The sequence below is a fragment of the Capra hircus genome, chromosome 7, assembly GCF_001704415.2.
Source record: "Capra hircus breed San Clemente chromosome 7, ASM170441v1, whole genome shotgun sequence".
Taxonomy (NCBI): Eukaryota; Metazoa; Chordata; class Mammalia; order Artiodactyla; family Bovidae; genus Capra; species Capra hircus.
Window position 1 is genome coordinate 40,243,257 of NC_030814.1, and position 20,757 is coordinate 40,264,013.

The following is a 20,757-nucleotide window of genomic DNA, read 5'->3' on the forward strand; positions in this document are numbered from 1 at the left end:
TAAAGTACCTATTGTCCCAATATAATCATAAAAATTTTCCATCTGGGACTAGGTCAGCAGTTTATCAGGCCTAGTCTCTGTCCCTGCAGAAATGCCCCTGCCCTCTGAAAAACCCAGCAACAATATCTGACACAGTGGCCTCAGGCAAAGTGAATTCCACAGATGGTGTTAAATATGTATTTTCATTTCCTCTAAATGCACCAACCTGCATGGGGACAGGTAGATTGTAGAGGGGGAATATGGAAGGAAGGTCAGTTCTTTTTCCTTTTCTCATTTATTATTCATTTTAAGCCACTCCATCGTACCCATCAATTTAGACAGAACTGGAAGGTCCGGTTTGGAGAATTTCAGTCTCTATTTCCAGTTTGAAGAAAGAGAAGGATCCAGGGCAGGCAGAGCAAGAACCTCCTGAAACACACAATGGCATTTCTGAAGGCTGACAAGTCTGGTGTGTGCCGTGTCCAGTGGAAAAATAGTGTTGTTAGAAGTGGTTTGTGTGGCCACTGGGCTTCCTTTGGAGATGTTTCTAAACACATGATTTAGTCTCTGAACTTAATCTTTCACCCTCTCCATTCAGTGTTAGCTAGTTTGCCCTGCAGAAAGTTGGTACCCATTTCTAAACAACCATCAGCATACAAGAGTACTTGCATTTCCAAGAGAGTTGCTGTCATTGAGAATGTAACCTATAGAAGTCACTTTCATTAGTAAAAGTGAGTCTGTTGTTGCTTTTCCAGTGTGCTAACGCTGGCTCTAGCATCCTGTCAGAGTGTCAGTTCATAGTGCATGAACCTTAGGAGAACCATTCGCAACTCCTAGAAGGGCTAAGCAAAGATATTAACTGTTTTCCCCAAAGCTGGAACTAATCAAAGGCAGCAAGTACTATCTTTACGCGTGGACTGTGCCATGCCTTCCTTAAATGTCCTGTCATAACTGTGGCTAAGGTTCTCCCCACCCCCTACACTCACACCTCCACCTATGGTATTTCATGTGGATGTAGGAAGCCTCTCAAGCATTTCAGGTGAGATGTATAAGAGCACAACCTGAAAGCAGAGGCTGGTGTGTCTTCTGTTCACATTGGTGGGTTACCAGTGTTTGCTCATAGATCGACACCAACAATCAGAATTTCCTTCACCTCCTGGACAGTGTGGCCTGTGTTCCAACTAGACCCCCTACTTTCTTCTTCTACATTTAGAGAACCAATTGTACCCTCATGGTACAATAGCTCTCCCATGAAATTTCTGAATCTGGTTTTTTTTTGAGGGCCTAAATTCAAATGGGAATCTGAAAGCCTGTGGGTCAGTAATTTAGCAATTGGTCTGTTCTCTTTAGCTCTTGAGAGTTGACATAGCATTCCTGAAGCACATTCATTAAAGTGCTTTTAAACAGAGACTTGATAAAGCTATGTGACACAAATACTCTTTTATGCATCTGGCTTAGGTGGGTGAGTTCAAGACTTTTTCTCACTGAAGGTCAGAACCAGTGTCAAATTTACAGCAAACCCACTTATGATGCTTGCTGCTCCCTTTGGTTTTTATCGTCACAGTAGGTTTAACCTGACCAAGAAGTAATTACACCATTATTTTTTATGTGGTGCTTTATTACTTGCTTTTCAAAATTGGTTTCCAGCATCTCCTGAGCTAATAACAACAAATGTGTGATTGTAACGTTCACTCCATCAGGGGATGTGGGGTTATTGCGGAAGTGGCCACATACCCATTACCCACACAATAACTGTTACTCCAAAACAAGTGAACTGCTTAACTAAACATCTATTGATTGTTAAGTCATCAGGGACCAATATTTAAGACCACCGACATCCAAAGAAGATTAAATTCTGGTTATATATACAAACATATTTTTGTCAATATTTTGTGGCAAGGAAAGCCAGTCCTCATGGTTCACAAGTCCATATATAGAGTAGGTTAGAAGCAGTAGAGCCTAACTGGGTGCTGTGAGGGATTAACTGGGTTCTGTCCACTTCTGAGAAGACAGTCATCAAGACTGGGAGCAGAAAAACTCAAGAGCTATGGAAAATCCCATCATCCCCACCCTTCCAACTATCCCTTCCAGTTTCCAAGAGAAATGGCCAGACCTAGACGTGAGCTCGCCATCATAGCTTTTGTCTCAGGGCACCTGGAGTTCTGCACTTTCCTTTAGGACCTAGGTGACTCCAGTCAGGGCTGAATGTCCTCTTCTCTCTTGTGCCTCTTGTGATTAGCTAAGCTTCAGCTGGGCAAATAGCTTTGCCTTCATCGCTTACCGATTTGATGTGCTTGGATCTTTGTACTTGGGGGTTATTGAGTGAGACACAAGAAAGCCGGAGCCTCTGGGTTAAAGTAGTCACGAGTCTTCACCTTGGAGTGGTCTCTTTTGACAGCTCCTTCCTAGCCCTCTCCTGGTCGAGTGCCCAGCTACACTAGATGGTGTGGACACTTTTAAGCTCCTCATTAGATTTTAGGGACATTATTCTTTCCTGATACTTATTTCTTTGTTTTGTATCGACCTTTTTTTTTTCTTTTGTCTCTGAATCTTTCTCTAACTATTGCTTAACTGCTGGCATTCCCCGTACACTGTCTGTTCTTTGCTCTCATCTCACATCAACGGTTTCAGCTGCTGCCTATATCTCAGTGTTACTGATAATGTGTTAATTTTTTAGGTCCATCCTTGATCTTTTTCCTGAATATCAGTTCTTTATTTCCAAGTGTGTACTAAACATTTTCACATGGATATCTTACTGGTACCCCAAATTCAGCATTTCTGAAGTTGAACTCATGATTTTTCCTTCTGTGGATAGTTACTTCTTCCATTCTTTATCCTGCTAAATGGCCACTCTATTCACCTAGACAGATACATTAGAAATGTCAGAATCAGCCTCCATTTCTTATAATCCCTCACATCTACCATGTTACTGAAATCATGAAACTTATATTCTATAATATCTCTGAAATCTACCCTTTTCTCCATGACCACCTCATTATTAGTTGGTCTTTTATTTTCCATTTGGATTATTGTGATAGTTCTGAGTTTAAAATCCATCTTTTACTGGACTCCTATGGTTGTGTCTTTGAAATATAGATCTGATTGTGTCTCTTCTGTGATATGGGACATCTTTAATAGCCCATTGTTACTCACCAGGTATATTTCTTAGCAAGGCCCTCCAGGCCAATACTGTTAGTCGTGGTTACCCCTCGACAGCCTACTCCCAATATATAAACTATGGTTTCCCCAAGCTGGAATATCTAATCGTATCTGAACACATCATATCCTTTTATAGATAACAGCAAACAGCCTTTGCTCTTGCTGTTTCTTTTGTCTCAAATTCTCTTTTTTTAATAGAAATTTATTTAAATTGGAGGTTAATTACTTTACAGTATCGTATTGGTTTTGCCATACATCAACATGAATCTTTTCCCACCCTTTTCAGTAGTAAAAGCCTACTTGTCCTTATACGTCCAACTCAGATATGATCTCTTGGGTTTATGTTTCCTTGACTCCAGTACAGATAATTATTTTTCCCTTCTCCTGTGCAGTATACTATTGCTGCATTAGTAATGCTACAGTTTTGTATCTTTTTGAGTGACTGATGATAGTCCTTTCTTCCCTGGATTATAAACTCTTCTTGGGCACATCACAGTGCTCAGTAGAGTTTTCAGATGGAACCATCTCCTGGCTGGACATTGCATGGAAAACTGGACCTGTGTTGTACTTCTCTCTCTTTCTCATTTGCTTTAGCACCTGGTTGTATACAGCAAGTGCTCAATCTTATTGAATTAATTAAGCAATGTAAAACAACTCATCTCTGGGATAAAAATCCCAGTTGAATTAGGTGCCCACCACCTATATTTTGTTTCCATTTTATCACAAAATTTATATGGTTTTAAAATAATTATGTCCTATTCCAGATAGAGCTCTGTTTCAGAGTAACATTTGAGAGTCAGAAGTGGTGGAATTCTTTGAACTGTAATTTCCTATTAGTGTGAGTAGGGGAGGAAAGGCTGAATCTCAAGGACAAGTGAGGAATACCCGATGTTCCCTTATAATTCTGCATCGTCATAGTGTAATTATCACATTGTTATAGAATTCCATTTCTGTCTTCATGTCCCTCTAGCCTCTGGAGTTTCTTGAGGGTGGAGAATACATAAATATATCTAGTTATTCCTGTATTCCCCACATCTGCCCCTATTTCAAGATCATGTCAGGTATTCTGTTATTAGTAATAACAACTGCCTATTGGGGCTTTTTTTGTGTGCAAAGCATTATACAGATGGTATTATATCACATCTTCACAATATGTACTAGGAGACTTAAAGAATGTGACTTTTCCAGAAGGCGCATAGCTGGTCAGTCATATAGCCTGGATGATAATCTAGCTCTGTCTTACTCTAAAGGATTGGAACAGAGGCAGGAAGTGTGCTGGCAAAGAAATGCAAGTCAAATAAGGCTAGAGTAGGACATAAATTGGGACAAAAGGGAGAATTAGGCTGTACATAGAGGGGTATATTGGGAGCAAGAAAAGCGTTAGAGGAGTGCTGCAGGCCTAGAATTGCTAGAGGCCTGTCCTGGAGACCTCTCGGTTGTCTTAGCTAGGCTATCCTATCAAAGAGGTAAGAGCAGGCCTTGGGCAGCAGACTAACTGCTCTTGAATCTCTAGCCTTTCACTCATTAGCTCTGTGGATTGAGGCAAAATGTTTAATTCCTCTAGGCCTCAGTATCCTTCTCTGTATAATGAGAATAACAATTACACTTCCCATTAAGGTTTTGGTGAAGAGCAGATAGGTTAATCTATGTATAGTGCTTGGCACATAGTTAGTCCTTAGGAAGTGTTAGTTGGTGCTGCTATTATATTAATAATTAGAACAAACGACACAATGAATGCAATGGGTCCTTGTAGCATCTTAGCATTTAATTGATTCTATGCTTCTAAGTAGTTCATGTGTCCTTAAACGCACCAGGTGTCCCTGCAAATGTCCAGGGTGACATGGGCTGTTCAAAGGGAAACAAATGGTACTTTGTCAGGTGTCAGACAAGCTGCTAGTTCCAGGTGGTTCAGAGCTCAATATTAGATCGCACTGCTTTCCTTTTGATGGAATCATAACTTTGCAAGGCTGAGTTTTAAACAGTTGCTGTGAAAATCAGCTTGGAATAGAAAAGTGGGTGTCAATGTCCGATCTTACTCAAAACTTTGAGAAGTTGTGCTGTGCTCAATAGAAGCACACATCCCACGAGTAAGTTCCTGTGATTATTTTAGGATGAATTAAAAGGATTATTATATTATTTTTAATTTCCATTTCTGTTTTTTTTTTTCAAAATCTAAGCTATTAGGATATAAATGCTAAGATGTGAGGATATAAATACTAATCTATTTGGACCTAAGTAGTTAATTAAGCAGAATTGTCAGACATTTCTTTTGGCTTGAAGGCTTTGCGAAAAGATTATTGAGATGCCTAATAATAACTGTGAAGGGAGAAAGTTCAAGAAGCTCTAGCACAGAAAATGAATAGAGATATAATACATTCAGGATGTGTGTTGAGGCTGAAAAGGTAGGATTCCAGCCTCAAACTCTCAGGCAGAGCAGACTTTCTGGCTAAATCAAAGGGTAATGATAGCCAGTAATAATCATCACTAGGTTGGGTCAACACTGAAGAAGGGTGACTTCATTTATTTTATATCACATGCTATTAAGGTTGGAGTCCAGGCTGACAAAAACCTCTAGGCTTATCTGCAAGGTCATTATTAACACTCCACACAGCATACTTGTTACACGTTCTCTTTGAGTCTGTTAGAATATAACCAAATAAGTACTTAATCCTCAAATATCTGTTGGTCACAAGTACTCTCCTGTCTTCTTTGAATAGGCTCTTTATAATCAGGCTTTGGTCGCTTTTCATGGGATCTTTTTCTCCTTCCCAATCTGTCTGCAGAAATTTGCTGTGACTTCGTCACCCAGCTCTTCTGAAGCCTGCCCACTGGCTTAGAGGAAACAACTGTGTGACAGTGGCGGTAGTTTTTTGAGTTGTGAAATTAACAGTCCCAAGTGGGACCGCAGCCCCAAACTCTGCACTCTTAGCGCGAGGCACAGAGCGGGCTTTCTGAGCTTTGGCGCCTGACTCAGTGCTCTTCCCTGCTGAGAACTATAAGATGCTGGTAGCTTGTTCTAGGAGAGTAATAAGTATTGTTGTTTAACAATTGTGTTGTTGAAATTCAGCTCCACTATGTCTGACAGTATTTATCTAAAATACTTTCCCTGGTGCGCGTTCAAGTTCCAGTAAACCGTGTCTTATTGTGCGACCTTTTCATTTTCCAGTGAAAAGGGATCAGCTCGTCAGATAAAAGCTACAAGCCGGAGTACAGGAAAAATGCGTGCTCAGAAAATCCGAGCATGATTGAAAACAAGATGTGTTAAATCAATGCGGTTTATCGCCTGCCTATTCCCGGCAATTGCTGTTCTAAGCTCATTCCGAACACACACTGGATGATAAAAGTACAGTGTCAAGCACTCGCTTGGGTGGGAACACAAGAAAACATGTTTATCAGACAGGGTGGGTGATTTTACCCCCTTGATAACAGTTATTGTCAAAACTCTTTAGGAAGAAATCTGAAGAACAATTATAGAAGGAATATTACTCTTGTTATATCAGAAGATATGCCAGTAGGGAAGAGAATGATGGATTTACCTTTAAACATTAAGGAAGCAATACAGAATGTGTTGGCTTCCAATTCTTAAAACACCAGCATCCATTACACACTGACAACTGTCCTCTCTGCATTCAATTGAGCAAATATAGCTTTGAAACCTAATCATAAATGATCAATTAAAAAAAGAAACTCCAAAATGGAAGAGATTGAAAGGCACAAAAAAAAAAAAAAAAAAATCCTGGAGATCTTTAAGTTTCTGTTTGCTTGAGGGATTTAATTTTAGTTTTAAACTTGCATCATATTTGGAAAACTAAGGATCCTGGAAGGCCAAACTGTTAAGAGCACATCATATGTAGTAACCGGGCCAATCTCATCAACCTCATCACAATTAGACAGCAGTACAATTTTCCCTAATGATTGTACATTCACCTACTTCCCATTTTAGATAAGAGTGTAACCCTCCAGGGCAAGAAGGGGGTATGTTTAAGAAATGCTCCACTTTTGCCTCTCATCAAAGATCTTCTAGAAAATACCAGTTGGTTGTGGTAGGAAATAAGTCAGTTTAATGGATCTCAACAGCATTATGTATCTCTTTTTCTCAAAAGACAAATCAACTTTTGAGAGCACAGCTCAGACCTATAAGAAGAACTTGATGAGACAGAAAGCACAGTTTCTTGATCATTTGAGAGGCAAGTTTAAAATGCCAGGGGACTTCTCCAATAGGTTTGTGCCTGGTGACAGAGTGAGCTTTAAAAAATCAGGCCAAGTGCGTGTTCACCTGTAAAAGTCAGGAATCCGGCACAAGGATTCCTCCTAGTGCTTCATTTCTGTTGCACAGATATTTAGTTTTTTTAAAAGGTGCCATTTAATTGATTTGGTAGCTGGACTTGTCAATATGCTGCTAATTGAGATCTATCAATATTAAAATAGTCATCTTGGCCTAGTAAGTAGAGCACTGAGGCTTTTGTTCTGATTCCTGCAGCCAGCTCTTTCTGTGCCTCAGTTTCTCACCTTCAAATTGGGAGTAATAAATTTTAACATTTATGTCAAGGGCATATTAAAGGAATCAATGAGATAAGGTCTATAAAGTGCTAGGATATTACTGGGAAAAGGGTCTTATATGACCTCGGGGTATGTTTGAAATGACACTTCTCCAAGGAATCATTGTGATCTTTAACATCTATTAAAAATATTCAGAGGTCCTTATAACTTAGAGAATAATTGAGTTCAGGAATGAACTTATCTTAAAAATTAGTTTTCTTTTGCAGATGCCTTCAAAAGTAACCCATCGACATGTAAATTGGTATATATTTTATGCGGATTGTTAGGAAATATATGAATCAAAAGTCTTGAAATGTATATATCCTTTTATCCAAGAATTTCTCGTGAATGTTGTTCATTACAACACGTAAGCAGTGAAAATTTGGGGAAAAAAATGCATCCCCACTAACAGGGGATTTATTGCATAAGTTTTATGGACATCCATATAATATAATATGCTATAACCATTAAAAAGAATGAGATGGATATGAATATGTATATAATCTATATTTATATAAATCAATATTGTAAGAATGCGTGAAAGCCTACATACTAATAAATAGCAACTCACTCCAGTATTCTTGCCTAGAGAATTCCATGGACAGGGGAGCCTGGCAGGCTACAGTCCATGGATTTGCAGAGTTGGACATGACTGAGCGACTCTCACTCACTCACTCAAAAGTTTATCTATTATGTGGGCTTTCCCCCACTGTTTTGCATTTCTTTTGTATTTTTTATACAATAAGAATATATTCCTTTTAGGAAAACAAAAACAAGTCGCTCTTAATTCTTGCTTCCTGCTCTTGATTGCTTTCACTTCTGGAGGAGTTATTAATTTCCAAATACATACAATCCTTTTAAAAGCATTCCAAGTGACAGTGCTCAGGGTCCTCCACCTCTCTCTCCCAGAGCCCATGCATTTCTTCATACTGGGCTCTGATCCACTTTGTGGCTCCCATTCTCCCTCCAGTCTTTACCTCGCAGGCTCTGGCTCTGTAAAGAGAATACACCACACAAGCCAGCGGTACCTCTGATGGGACCTACAGTAGAGAGAGGTATTACTTCCTTTGCTTTACTTTTGAGTCTCAGTGTTGTTGCTCCACATCAAGAGGTTTGAAGACTACAAATAAGAAATCAGAGCATGTTCAGAGCCAGTTTGGACGTTTTTCTTTGGCTCCTCTATTGGTAAATTCTGCCCATATTGGCTTCATCCTGACACCCTTCTGGTTTAGTGACAGCTTTCTGCAGTTCAGTGAGCCTCTTCCTAAAGCTCCTCTGAGCCTCCCTGGCTCCTGGGGCAGGGCGCCAGGCTGTGAAAGCATTTCACACTGAAAGCGGGGGCTCTGCTTGCAAGGGGTTTGGTGTTAGGTTTCTTAGGGAGCATATCCCTTCCGGGAAGAGGCAACCCGGAATGCCTGTGTGCCCTACATATCTAGGCGAGGGATGAAACATCCAAGCGGCTGGAAATGCAACACGTTTCTTCATTAAGCATATTTCTGGCTCTTGTTTAGGTTTCTGGTTGATTTTGAGGTTTATATCTTTTCAAGTCAGTCTTAAAGACCGGTTCCTGAAGATAACTTGCTGTTTTATTGTTCACCTCTGGTTGTTAATTTAGTGACTGAGGGAAAAATAGGGCCATTATGGAACAAAAAGACTCTGCCTAACACATATGTAATAACTCTTATGCCCAGAATGGATCTGCCTTGAAGGGAAATGCTCTGCTGCTATTCCTTTAGTTCAAATATAGAGTAGTCACCAGGGAAGTGTGGAGACCCAGGTGCTGGTTTTATCATTGCCTCTGCTATGAGGCCTTATTTATTACTTGGCATTGAGTCTAGATATTTGTTTGGACATTAAATGGCAATAGAATATAAATATTACCTTTCTAATATCTGCATTTCTTTTTATTTCCAGTCAAAATGACATCATGCCACACAACCATTAAAAAAAGGAAATTAAAACCCCAGAAAATATGTTTTATTTTAAATAGAGCACTGCAGTGAGTCGCCGAGCCATAAAAGCAAGGGGACTCTGAGCTCTCATGTTGGAATGGCACCCAAAGTGCTGTTCCCTTGATGCTGGGGAACACAACTCTCTTGCCTTTTATTCCCGTTGTTTCCAGGGGTACCAGAACTTCTGTTTCCAGAAGTTAAGGAGGGCCGAGGAGTATTTTCTCTAAAAGGCAACCTGACAAAGAGAAAACTCAGTCCTCATAGCTGAGAATGCATTTGTCTTGATTACATGATTTTAATTTGCAAACAAGTCCTCTTAAAGAGATTTTTCTTTACTTGATGTGTTTTTGAAGTGGATTAAAGAAATGACAACTAAAGGCATGAAAAGGCCACAATCCACATATATATTTGGTTAGGATTGACTCATTACCAGATGTTTGGATTGAGTTTTGTAATCTTGTCATTGTGAGTCGTATATTAAATCTGGTTGTATTATTCTAAGTTTTCTTTGCATGTAGCCTCGTGGACATTTGAACCCTGTAAATAGCTTTGTATAACCAGAGCTTTTCTGCCTTGACCAGATCCTTGGTTGAAGCCCCAAGGGGAACGGCTCTGTGTAGACTGGTTCTGCATGGAAAGTTGCTAGTTTCCTTTAGGGGAGTTGGAGATTGTGAGGTTGGGAGGGAACCCAGAGCCATTTATAAGCTGACCCTACATAAGGCGACATGTAGTGCTTTGGTGTTTTCTAAACTATTATTTAACTTTTCCTTTTTGGAAAGTAATGACTCCAGTGTTACTGAGCGTCCATGCATGGATCCTATGCTTCCTCCCAATACCCATTCCCCAGTATCCTGTCATAGCTGAGAGAGGACCCTGCTGAAATGTCAGCTGATACATCTGCCCTGCAACCTTGCTCTGTTATGTAGAGTCATTTAATCTCAACTTCTGTGCATTGATAGGGAAGTTTCAGACTTCCTGTAGTGTATGTATTTACACAGCTCCATGAGGTCTTATTTTCTTGGCTAATATGTATCTACCTCTAAGAGTGATCAGGGCAGGAAATCTTGAATGCAAATATTTGTGGCTCCGCAGCAGTCCGGCCAGTCTTTCAATCCACATGGCCCTGTGGAGTGGAGTGTGATGCTAGTGTCAGAGAGAAGAGCATAGGGGTGACCCACCATCTGACCATCAGGGTGGCAAGAGGATGCATTGCTGAGCCAGAAGAAAGCCTGGCCAAGGGAGCTGGAGCTGGGCTGCTGCTGCTGCTGCTGAGTCTCTTCAGTCGTGTCCAACTCTGTGCAACCCCATAGACGGCACCCACCAGGCTCCCCCGTCCCTGGGATTCTCCAGGCAAGAACACTAGAGTGGGTCGCCATTTCCTTCTCCAATGCATGACAGTGAAAAGTGAAAGTGAAGTCGCTCAGTCGTGTCCGACTTCGCGACCCCATGGACTGCAGTCTACCAGGCTCCTTTGTCCATGGGATTTTCCAGGCAAGCTAGGTTACAACTCTACAATCAGAGCAGTTCATCTCTCTTTAGGGCGAGATTATGTACACCTCTCAGACAGGTTATTTTTAATTTATGTATTTTTAATGGAAGGATAATTGATTTACAGTGTTGTATCGATTTCTGTCATACATCAACATGAATCAGTCATAGGTGCACACATGTCCCCACCCTCTTGACACTTTCTTCCTCCTCCACCCTATCCACCCCTCTAGGTTGTCACAGGGCACAGGGTTGAGCTTCCTTGCATCATACAGCGAATTCTCACTGGCTGTCTACGTTACATACAGTAATATATGTTTCACTGCCACTCTCTGTTTGTCCTACCCTTTCCTTTCCCCCACTGTGTCCACAAGTCTGTTCCCTATGTCTGTGTGTCTGCTGCTGCCCTACAAATAGGTTCATCATTACCATTTTTTCTAGAGTCCATATGTATGTGTTTATGCAAGGTACTTGTTTTTCTGACTTACTTTACTCTGTATAACAGGCTCTAGGTTCAGCCACCTCACTAGAACTGACTCAGATTTGTTCCTTTTTATCACTGAGTAATATTCCATTGTGTGTATCTATCACAACTTCTTTATCCATTCATCTGTCAGTGGACATCTAGGTTTCTTCCATGTTCTGGCTATGTAAACAGTACTGCAGTGAACAGTGGGTATGTGTGTCTTTTATTTTTAAGGGCTACAGTTCAGTTCAGTCACTTGGTTGTGTTTGACTCTTTGTGACCCCATGGACTGCAGCATGCCAGGCTTCCCTGTCCATCACCAACTCCTAGGGCTTGCTCAAACTCATGTCTATCAAGTTGTGATGTCACTGACATCATTTAAGGGCTTATGTGACATAAAAGAGTTAATTCCTATCATCATCATTTGAACACATGGGAGGTACTAAAAATGATTATAGAATCAATGGACAATTAATTATCTTGTGGAATTTTTTCCTCTTATTTTTCTTTTCCCCTGTTCCATGTGGCATGTGGCATCTTAGTTCCTTGACCAGGTATTTAATGCATGCCCCCTGTACTGGGAGCACTGTCTTAACCACTGAACCACCAGGGTAGTCTTATCTTATGGAATTTTTAAAGTACCCTCATTGGTCCCATTTTATTATTCTGATTTAAAAATGGAAGCTTTTCATCTTTGGGATTATGGACTTTTCTAAACCTCTGAGCCTTTCTTTTTCTGTTACCGTCTCTAGCTGGTTTGGGATAACAGCCTCTCAAACCCTATTCAGAGTGTGGACTAGGTGTTTGGAAATGGGGTGACATGAGGGGCCCTCATCATTGCAATCCTTTTGCAGTTGACAATTTGTTTTTTCTTGTTTTTGTTTGTTTGTTTTTTTCTTTTTACAACCTAAGATACTTATACTTTGTGACTAATCATGTCTGATTAAGTTTTATTCTTTCTCTGTGGAATTCTCAGAATAGTCTCAAATTTTGAGGGGAAAAATCTGACCAGTTCCATTTCTTCTGGCGCCCCCTGAGCCTTGTGCTTGAATACAATGAAGTCACTTTGTTGAAGGATTAACTTTATATTACATTCTTGCAGAGTAGATGTATGTCCCTAAGGTACGACTACCCCCACTGATGAAAATAAATATACCATTCTTTATGATTCCTCCCCGTTACCTTCTCTGTTGATTTTCAGAGAGTTTATGAATAGTCACATATTTATACAACTGGCCGAAAGTATACTACTTATTTTTCTTATGGTCTGTAATAACCTAGGCAAGGTTATTAAAGGGTATACAGACCCCTTTTAAGGCAAAGTTTCTTATGTCATTACTTTATACAAGCAGGTCAGATTCCATCTTGGGAACAATCTCTAGCTCTTAACCTTTCTCTCTGATTATAAAAGTAATATATGTTCATTGTGGAAAATGTATACAATGCACAGCACAAAGAGAAGGAAGAAAAGCACTTTAAGACTCACTTCTTAGAACTACTGTTAAGCAGTTTATACACAGAAACCTTTTCTTTCTTCTCTGTATATGTTCATTAAAAAGAAGTAGCCATACAGCAAAATGCTTCTGTGATCTGCTTCTTGGCATAGCAATATATTTTATGCCACTAAATTTTTTTAATATTTTTTCCCCAAAGCATTGCTTTTGAGGACTCCATCATATTCCTATGGGTGTGCCATAATTTAGCCATCCCCCTCCCTAGACTGTTAATCAGTTTTCAGGGCTTTATTGTTTATAAGTAACAATCTTGATCAGATGGCCCTTCTCACTCGGTAATTGGTTTAATACTTTTCTTTAGACTAGTGCGGTCAGAGAAATCATCAGGCAGCTTTGAATTAAGACAATGAGCTTTGCTTACATATCTTTAGTGTTATGTTTGTTTACAGCACTGGACAATGCCATCGAAATATTCAGTACCTAAACTGAGGGCAGGTTAATAGAAAATATGAGTGTAGAGCAAATCATAAAGACATGGGAAATAAATTAAAAGCCTTTGTCCCTCTACCTAAAATATTTCCCCTCACATAGCATACTTCCATAGACTAGATGCTTATTTTTCTTTGAATAATGAGTTTAATATATCTAATTCAATTACTGTTTATGGCACCAGAATGACTTCTCAGCTCTTTAGCTATTAGTTCCATATGATATTTGAATCAGTTCTTTTAATTGTGGATACTAAATGTCAGTCATTCTGCTGTGAGTTGGTCCTGTAGTCAGAGAAATACATCCTCCCCCTAATACATCAGACAGTCATTCAGTTAACAGCCATGAGTTTCTTGACACAGTAGGAATTAATTCATTATGCAAACAACTGAAAGGGTAGGTCGACAAGTCAAGTTTTATTGGTGGCTTACACTGAAAAGTAAAACCAAGAATTAGACTTTTCAGCATGCTGAACTATATCTTTAGGTATTAAAATGATACGTTTAATTGCCTAAAGCTGTTTTTATGGTTAAACATCTTTGTTGGCAATTAGCATTATGGGTGGGAGATATGTGATATACAAGTTAACCTAGGTGCTCATTCCTGTTGCTCTTGTGCATTTCTTGATTAAATACTGGGGATTTTATGAGTCACAGCTCCCCTGCATAAAGAATTCCATGGCTTTTTCTCTACAGGTCTAATTTGAAAAAAGAATTCTTCTCAAGGGTTTAGAAAGTAATTCATAAAATGGGAGGAATAATAAATATTATGCCTTAACTCATATACTAGTATAGAGAGGTTTGGTTCACTTGGGTGTAATTTTAGTTAATTTCCACAAGAGACAGATTGAAAGTTTACCATTTGGAATTGGTAGTAGGGAGGAGGAGAACGTGGGAGAAATGGCTAAATCTCATATTTGCAAAAATGATTACATTATCTTAAATGAAAATGCTACTCTATTAACAACTTCAACAAGCACTGCATTTGGGTAAAAGAAATCTTCTTAATAAAAAGTTACCTGAAGTTCACTCCAACTTAAAATACACAAGTGAGGAAAAAGTACTTACTCTGATTTATATGTCTTTTGGAGGTGTAATTATTGGCTTTTTACTCACCTATGTAAAACAATGTACTTTTGTAAATGGATTTCTGGCCACTTTATGCAGCCTTTTTTCCCTTCTTTTTTTTTTTTCTTACATAAAAAGTAAGCACTGTCAATCAAGGAATTTTAAGGTTTATTTCCTCTTTAGAAATGATTGATAGCCTTTTAGATTTACAAGTTGACAAGTTAAAGGGTTCTATTGGTATAATTATGTACTAAATTCACAGTCTTTCAATTTAAATATCCTTTTAAAACCACAAGATTATCATACCTGTATTTTGAAAAGTGGGCCAGTCAGTTTGGGTTGGTATACAAATTGCTTCCATTAGCCTTGGGACCTATTTGGATTTAATACAGTTTTTTAAAGTTAGCAGTAGTATGAATCTTAGTTTTAAAATTTAGGTTAATGGAAATGCATTTTAAGTAAAGCATGTGGCACCTTGTTTTCTAATGTATAGCAAAATGTCAGAACTGCAGAGACTGTCTTTTTATTCAGTAAGGGAGAAACTATGTGTTTGAATACTTTGGTTACACTAAAAATAAAAGAACAAACCCCCACACCCATCCATTACTTAGAGGAGATGAGGGATGAGGTAGAGGATGGAGCCGCCGTCTTTTTCTGGTCGGGCAAGGAAGGCTGGAGATATTTCATATCCTGGGGAGGAACTTTGAAAACGATATACCAGAGTCCACTTCGTGGCGAGTTGAATTTAAGGATGCTTTGAAGAAAGTGTAGTCAATTAGGGTACAGAAAGGCCCACTGTCTCCAAATACTATGCCCTTCTCTTACTCTTTTTAAAAATTCGTCCTGGGGACCGAGCTGTTCTAAGCTGGTTGCTCCACAGGGGTTAGCCTTTCCCTGAAATAATATTGATGTTGGTGCATCAGGCTGTCATCTTAGATGTGAGGGTGTCATACCAAGGGCATTTTCAATACCTGTCTCATTTCAGAGTCTTCCAAGAGTAGCATAGGCATTGCATACTGAGAAGATCCAGACTCCAGTGCCCATCACCACACTCTTGCTTAATTGCCACCGCTGGCATTGAGCTCCTCTATCAACTGAGGGCCACTCAATATTTTGTACCTAAGCAGATTCTTATGCTGTTTATGACTGTAAACACCCTTGGACAAGCCTTCCAGTGTTTTAACCCAACCTTCTGACTAAAGGAAATCCTATAACCTCATATCCAATTCCATTTTACTCTCTACCTCCAACAATGTAAGAATTATAGAATTTGGCCAGAAGAGCAGAGTTCAGGACCTGCTTCTCATGTTCTTTAGAGTGAGTCAGTCCCCACCATGATAAAGAGCAGGAATTAGATGGTGGAAGTGTTCGACAAAAGGGATCTTCTGTCCATCATTTTATGATCTAATTCAAAAGTATCAGTGAAACCTTGGACTTGCTAGTTATTTCCACACCACAAGTGCTGCAAATCATATGCTGCTTTATTTCCTGAAATTGTTCTAATTGTATGACTTCTTCATTGTAGCGCTCAACGAACCCACCATTGATTATGGTTTCCAGAGGTTACAGAAGGTTATTCCCCGGCACCCTGGTGACCCTGAGCGTTTGCCAAAGGTAGGATACCTTCTCTTTGGTTTGTAGTCTCTGGAGATGTGGGCTTGGATGATTGGCAGAAAACTTTGCTACTGATAAATTTTCATAAAGAAGCAACTCAGTATTTCTGTGCTTTGTGTATTTAGTACAATAAGGTAAGCAGTAATCAAAGTAATAAGCACTCATGTGCCAGGTAATGTTGTATTTATTTGTATTTGGGTCATTGTACATACATGCTAAGTTGCTTCAGTCATGTCTGACTCTTTGTAACCCCAAGAATGATAGCCCACCAGAGGTCCATGGAGATTCTCCAAACAAGGATACTGGAGTGGGTTGCCAGGCCTTCCTCTAGGAGATCTTCCTGACTCAGGGATCAAACCTGCATCTCTTAGGTCTCCTATGTTGTCAGGTGGGTTCTTTACCACTAGCACCACCTGGGAAGCCCACTTGTGTCATTTCTTCCTCTCAAAAACCCTTGGAGATTGGTACCATTACCATCTCTATTTTAGAGAAGAAAGTAACTAAAGAGGAGTTAAATCAATTGCCCAAGGTCATACAACATGTAAACCACTGAACTGAGATTCAGATCTACAAAGCCTGCTTCCAAAGTCCAGATTATTAATCATCCTATCATATCATGTCTCAAGAAGAAACAGAATATTGCTTTCTGCCCCCATGACTATTCCCGGTGAGGGGAGAACAGCTAGAGCTCAAAGGAAAGCATATTGACAAATCTTGCATTTGGGTCACTGAGACATGAGCCTCTTCCCTCCAGAAACATCCCACCTAAGACACAATTGGGAGAAACTAAACAGAAATGCCACTCAGAGCAATATATGTCATACAGTGATCTGTCATTAACTGCCAGTGCAGAAAAAAGGAAACGCACGTCTATTGGTTTCTCTTCTGTACTGTTGTCAGCGTTGAGATATTCCCATCTCTGTACCCAAGGAAGTCAGGCCAAGTGTAGGAGATATTGCCATATACAACACCATGCATAACAGAAAACAATAGCCGCATTTAACAAAAGGACAACCAATGCTGTGTGAGGACTCAGAGGAGAGAATACCTAATGCTAAAGAATGTCATAGGGCAGGACGATGCACAGTGAAGTTTCATTGACTACACAAGCCACAGTAAGTCTAGAGATATGTCATCTCCAGGTCCGTTTCCCCTCGTAAAGCACTTACAAAAATGAAATTGGCATCCTTCCTAGCTCAGCAAACTTCTGTAGGTGATCAGTTCATCATCACATCTTACCTGTGGGGTCAGCTGCGTGGGAGCGGGGTGGGCAGGGCCACCTGTCAGAATGGGCCTTGTCCAGGAGAAAGCTATCCCACCCCTGAAACTGATGCACAGATATGAGGGGCTGGCAGGGTGGTGAGGGGCCCTGCCTGCCGGAAGAGAGGAAGAACTGTGACAAGCAAAGTCCGTCCTCTCCGAAGCCTGGGAAGAACTACAGAGGCTTCAGCCTCAGCCCTGAGTTCTCATTACAGTTTCACCTCCGCTAGGTGCTACTCACCTTAGAAAAACTTCTTGAGAGCATTTTACCTGAGGAAGAAACTCTATGATGTGTCAGTCTGTTCAGATCCTTGTCTTTGCAAGGGGCCTCCACCTGACACCTCCTTCCCTTTCACCCTGACTTATTCTTGGTGAGAAATTAGAGAATCTAAGAGTAATAGTGACTGATCCTCTGCTTCTGCAGCATAGGAGTGCCATGGAGAGAATTATCTTTAGTTTCCTTTGTCTGGCAAGAACCTAGCTCCCATGCATTTCCTATGGGAAAATAATTGATAATTTCATAGCACAAGGATGTAAATAATATGTGTCCACCCAGTGGTCAGTCCCTAAGGTTTCTGAGTGGTAGAAAGAAGTCATGAGTGCATAGCAGATTCTTCCCGTTGTTTCCATTCGGGAACCATTTTCACTTTCATTTGGCATCTCTCTCGAGTCTGCTGAAGGGACTGGAGAGTCAGATTGGGTGAGGTGGAACTCAGAACCATGCCACCTCCAGCTCTGTCATCTGGGTCAAAACTCCTTTTTGCCCCAAAATTCTTTACCGCTCTGTATCTCAATTTCCTTCTCTGTCAAATGGAGATAGTAATATTTCCTTCTTTGGGGGGTTGCCTTCATCACTTATATGTCACTCAACAAAAAGGTAGCTGTGATTATTTGCCAGCTGTGAGAATGAGACTCTGACTTTGGAGAGCTCTCCTAACCAATCTCTGCCACTCAGGAAATCCCAATCTGGGTCAGGAGTGGACTGTATGCTTTATTTTCTGTGCCTCAGTTTTTTCATCTATAAAATGGGGGTAAAATACTTCCCTGGTGCTCAGATGGTAAAGCGTCTGTCTACAATGCAGGAGACCTGGGTTCGATCCCTGGGTTGGGAAGATTCCCTGGAGAAGGAAACTGCAACCCACTCCTTGCCTAGAAAATCCTTGCTTTGCTTGCCTAGTACTCTTGCCTAGAAAATCCTATGGATGGAGGAGCTTGGTGCAGGCTACTGTCCATGGGGTCGCAGAGTTGGGCACGACTGAGCAACTTCACTTCAAAATAACCACGCAGACATTACCAGGATCACATCAGGATAAAAAGAAGTAATCCTGTGTGTTACATGGTATAGTTTCTGGCCCATCGCTGCCACTCTATAGATATTTACTGAAAAAACAGGAGACAAATTTGGTTTAATGGTTGAGGTCTCTAGCTCCCAAGCAGCACTTATTCATAAAGAAAGGAGAGAAACAGGAATATATGGTTGAGTGTTGTGTATTTGCTTTTAAAAACATCTTCACGGTTGCACATCACGTTCAGAATCGTTGAACAAATAGCCCAGGCACGTGTCACTTCGTCCCTGGTGGCCCGATGGTGAAATTCCCAGCCCTGCTTTCCTGGGTTTGGGAAGAGTAATCAAGGACACAATGGGTTTGTGTGTTAAGGAAACACTCCATAGCTTGCATCCAGCCACTGCACTGTGCGAGAGCTTTGGCCAGAGCCCACCCCAGGAAGCTCTCTCTGTGACTCAGATCAGAGTGGTGTCCTCTTGGCTCTGAATGTGAAGGTGGAGTGAGAGTTCAAGAGCAGGGTCAGGAAGTGGCGGATGGAGCCAGCACGAGGTATTCCTGTGGACCTGGGAGATTTATAGTCCCGCTGTCCATTGTTTGAGGGACGAAAACGGGCTCCGCCTTTCTTAGAATCGTGGTCAGTGTTTGTCAAACAGGAGTGTTTCAGTGCGCCGTAGACCACACACCTTAAAAAACAAACTCCACTTTATTAAACCCATGTGTTTGTGAATAGACAAAGCTAGATTCATACAACCACCCACATATTCTGTCAAATGAAACTGCTCCAAAGACCAAGCAGACAGCTTTCCATAATAATATGCCTTTGTATACTGGCTTGCGCTTTTTCAAAGAACTTGTACATGCTTTGTTTTATGGGAGCCCCTCTTGTGAGAGAAGGGAAAGCAGACCTCATTCCCATTTACCAAATGAGAAAATGGGAATCCTTCTCTGCGGATGATTTTTGTCCCCAAAAGCTACCATCAGGGGTAGTTGCCATACACACCGATTTACAATACTGTCTTTATGCAAAGCCCAGGTGTGATTTGGTTTCCTTTCTGTTGAGCATGTGGAGAAGGGCAGGCCGAGGGTTCCCAGCTGCAGCATTCTCTTCTGTCATACAGATGTGCCTTCCTCTCTGGATCCTGGCAGGAGGGAGAGGAACTTTTGACCAACTTTGGGGTGAAAGTGGACCTTTCTTATCAGGTGGAGGTGAGGGGGATGGCGACTATTGTCACTTAGAAGCGCTGAGATGCTGAAATGCAGGAGGCCATCCAGAAGTACTGAGCGAGGAGCCAGCTGTCTCTGTTTGAAGGCCAGAGGTGTCCCTGTCCCCTTCAGTTTGCCGGCTGTCTTCCTGAGTGATCCGTGAGCATTAGTACAGAGGCATCGCGCTTGGCCGGCATTCATGTGTTTGCGGTGAGGCCCAGGGAATAGGTAACATGTCGTGCCCGAAAAGTGCCTGGCATGGCTTTATCAAGGTTTCTGAAAAGCACAGCAGTCAGGAGGGGAGACTCAGGTCAGGTGGACGTTGATTTTGAAAACCGCCTGCACTGTCTGTGCACAGATTCACCCTTCCCAGACTCTGATTCCTCCTTCGGAAAGCAGCTGCTCCACAGTGCGGCTGTTGGGTGTTAATGAGATAATTTATGCAACAGGGTCTCTCGGGCTGATAGTGAGACTTCAGTATATGGGGGCTATTATTCCTGGCAAGATGGGTACACCCCACATCACAGGGTCAGAGTTTCCAGAGGGCTGGCGGCGTGCCACTCACAGCAAGCACATGGAAAATGAGGGTTCGCGCGCAGGGCCTCGGGCCTCGCTGCATCAAGTTCCCATTTCCCTCCAATTCTGGAAACCCAAGCAATTCTGCCTGGAGGCACAGGCTTCTCTCCTGTCCCTCGCCTAACCTCAGCCCCATCCTGCTTAGACATGAACCAGCTTTCTCTCTTTTCTCCGCCCAGAGGGGTGGGCATGGGGACCTGCACAGGGCAAATGTGTCTCTTCTCC

The 20,757-nt window shown here is 41.2% G+C and overlaps 1 protein-coding gene across 6 annotated transcripts in view; it reads left to right on the plus strand.

The window, feature by feature from the left end:
• EBF1 (early B-cell factor 1) overlaps positions 1-20,757 on the plus strand; it is a 407,699-nt gene that overhangs the window by 356,551 nt on the left and 30,391 nt on the right. For all 6 annotated transcript variants that reach the window (XM_018050098.1, XM_018050099.1, XM_018050100.1 and 3 more), the window contains exon 11: positions 16,119-16,207. In XM_018050098.1, the coding sequence (XP_017905587.1) occupies positions 16,119-16,207 (89 nt within the window). The remainder of the gene's footprint in view (positions 1-16,118; positions 16,208-20,757) is intronic.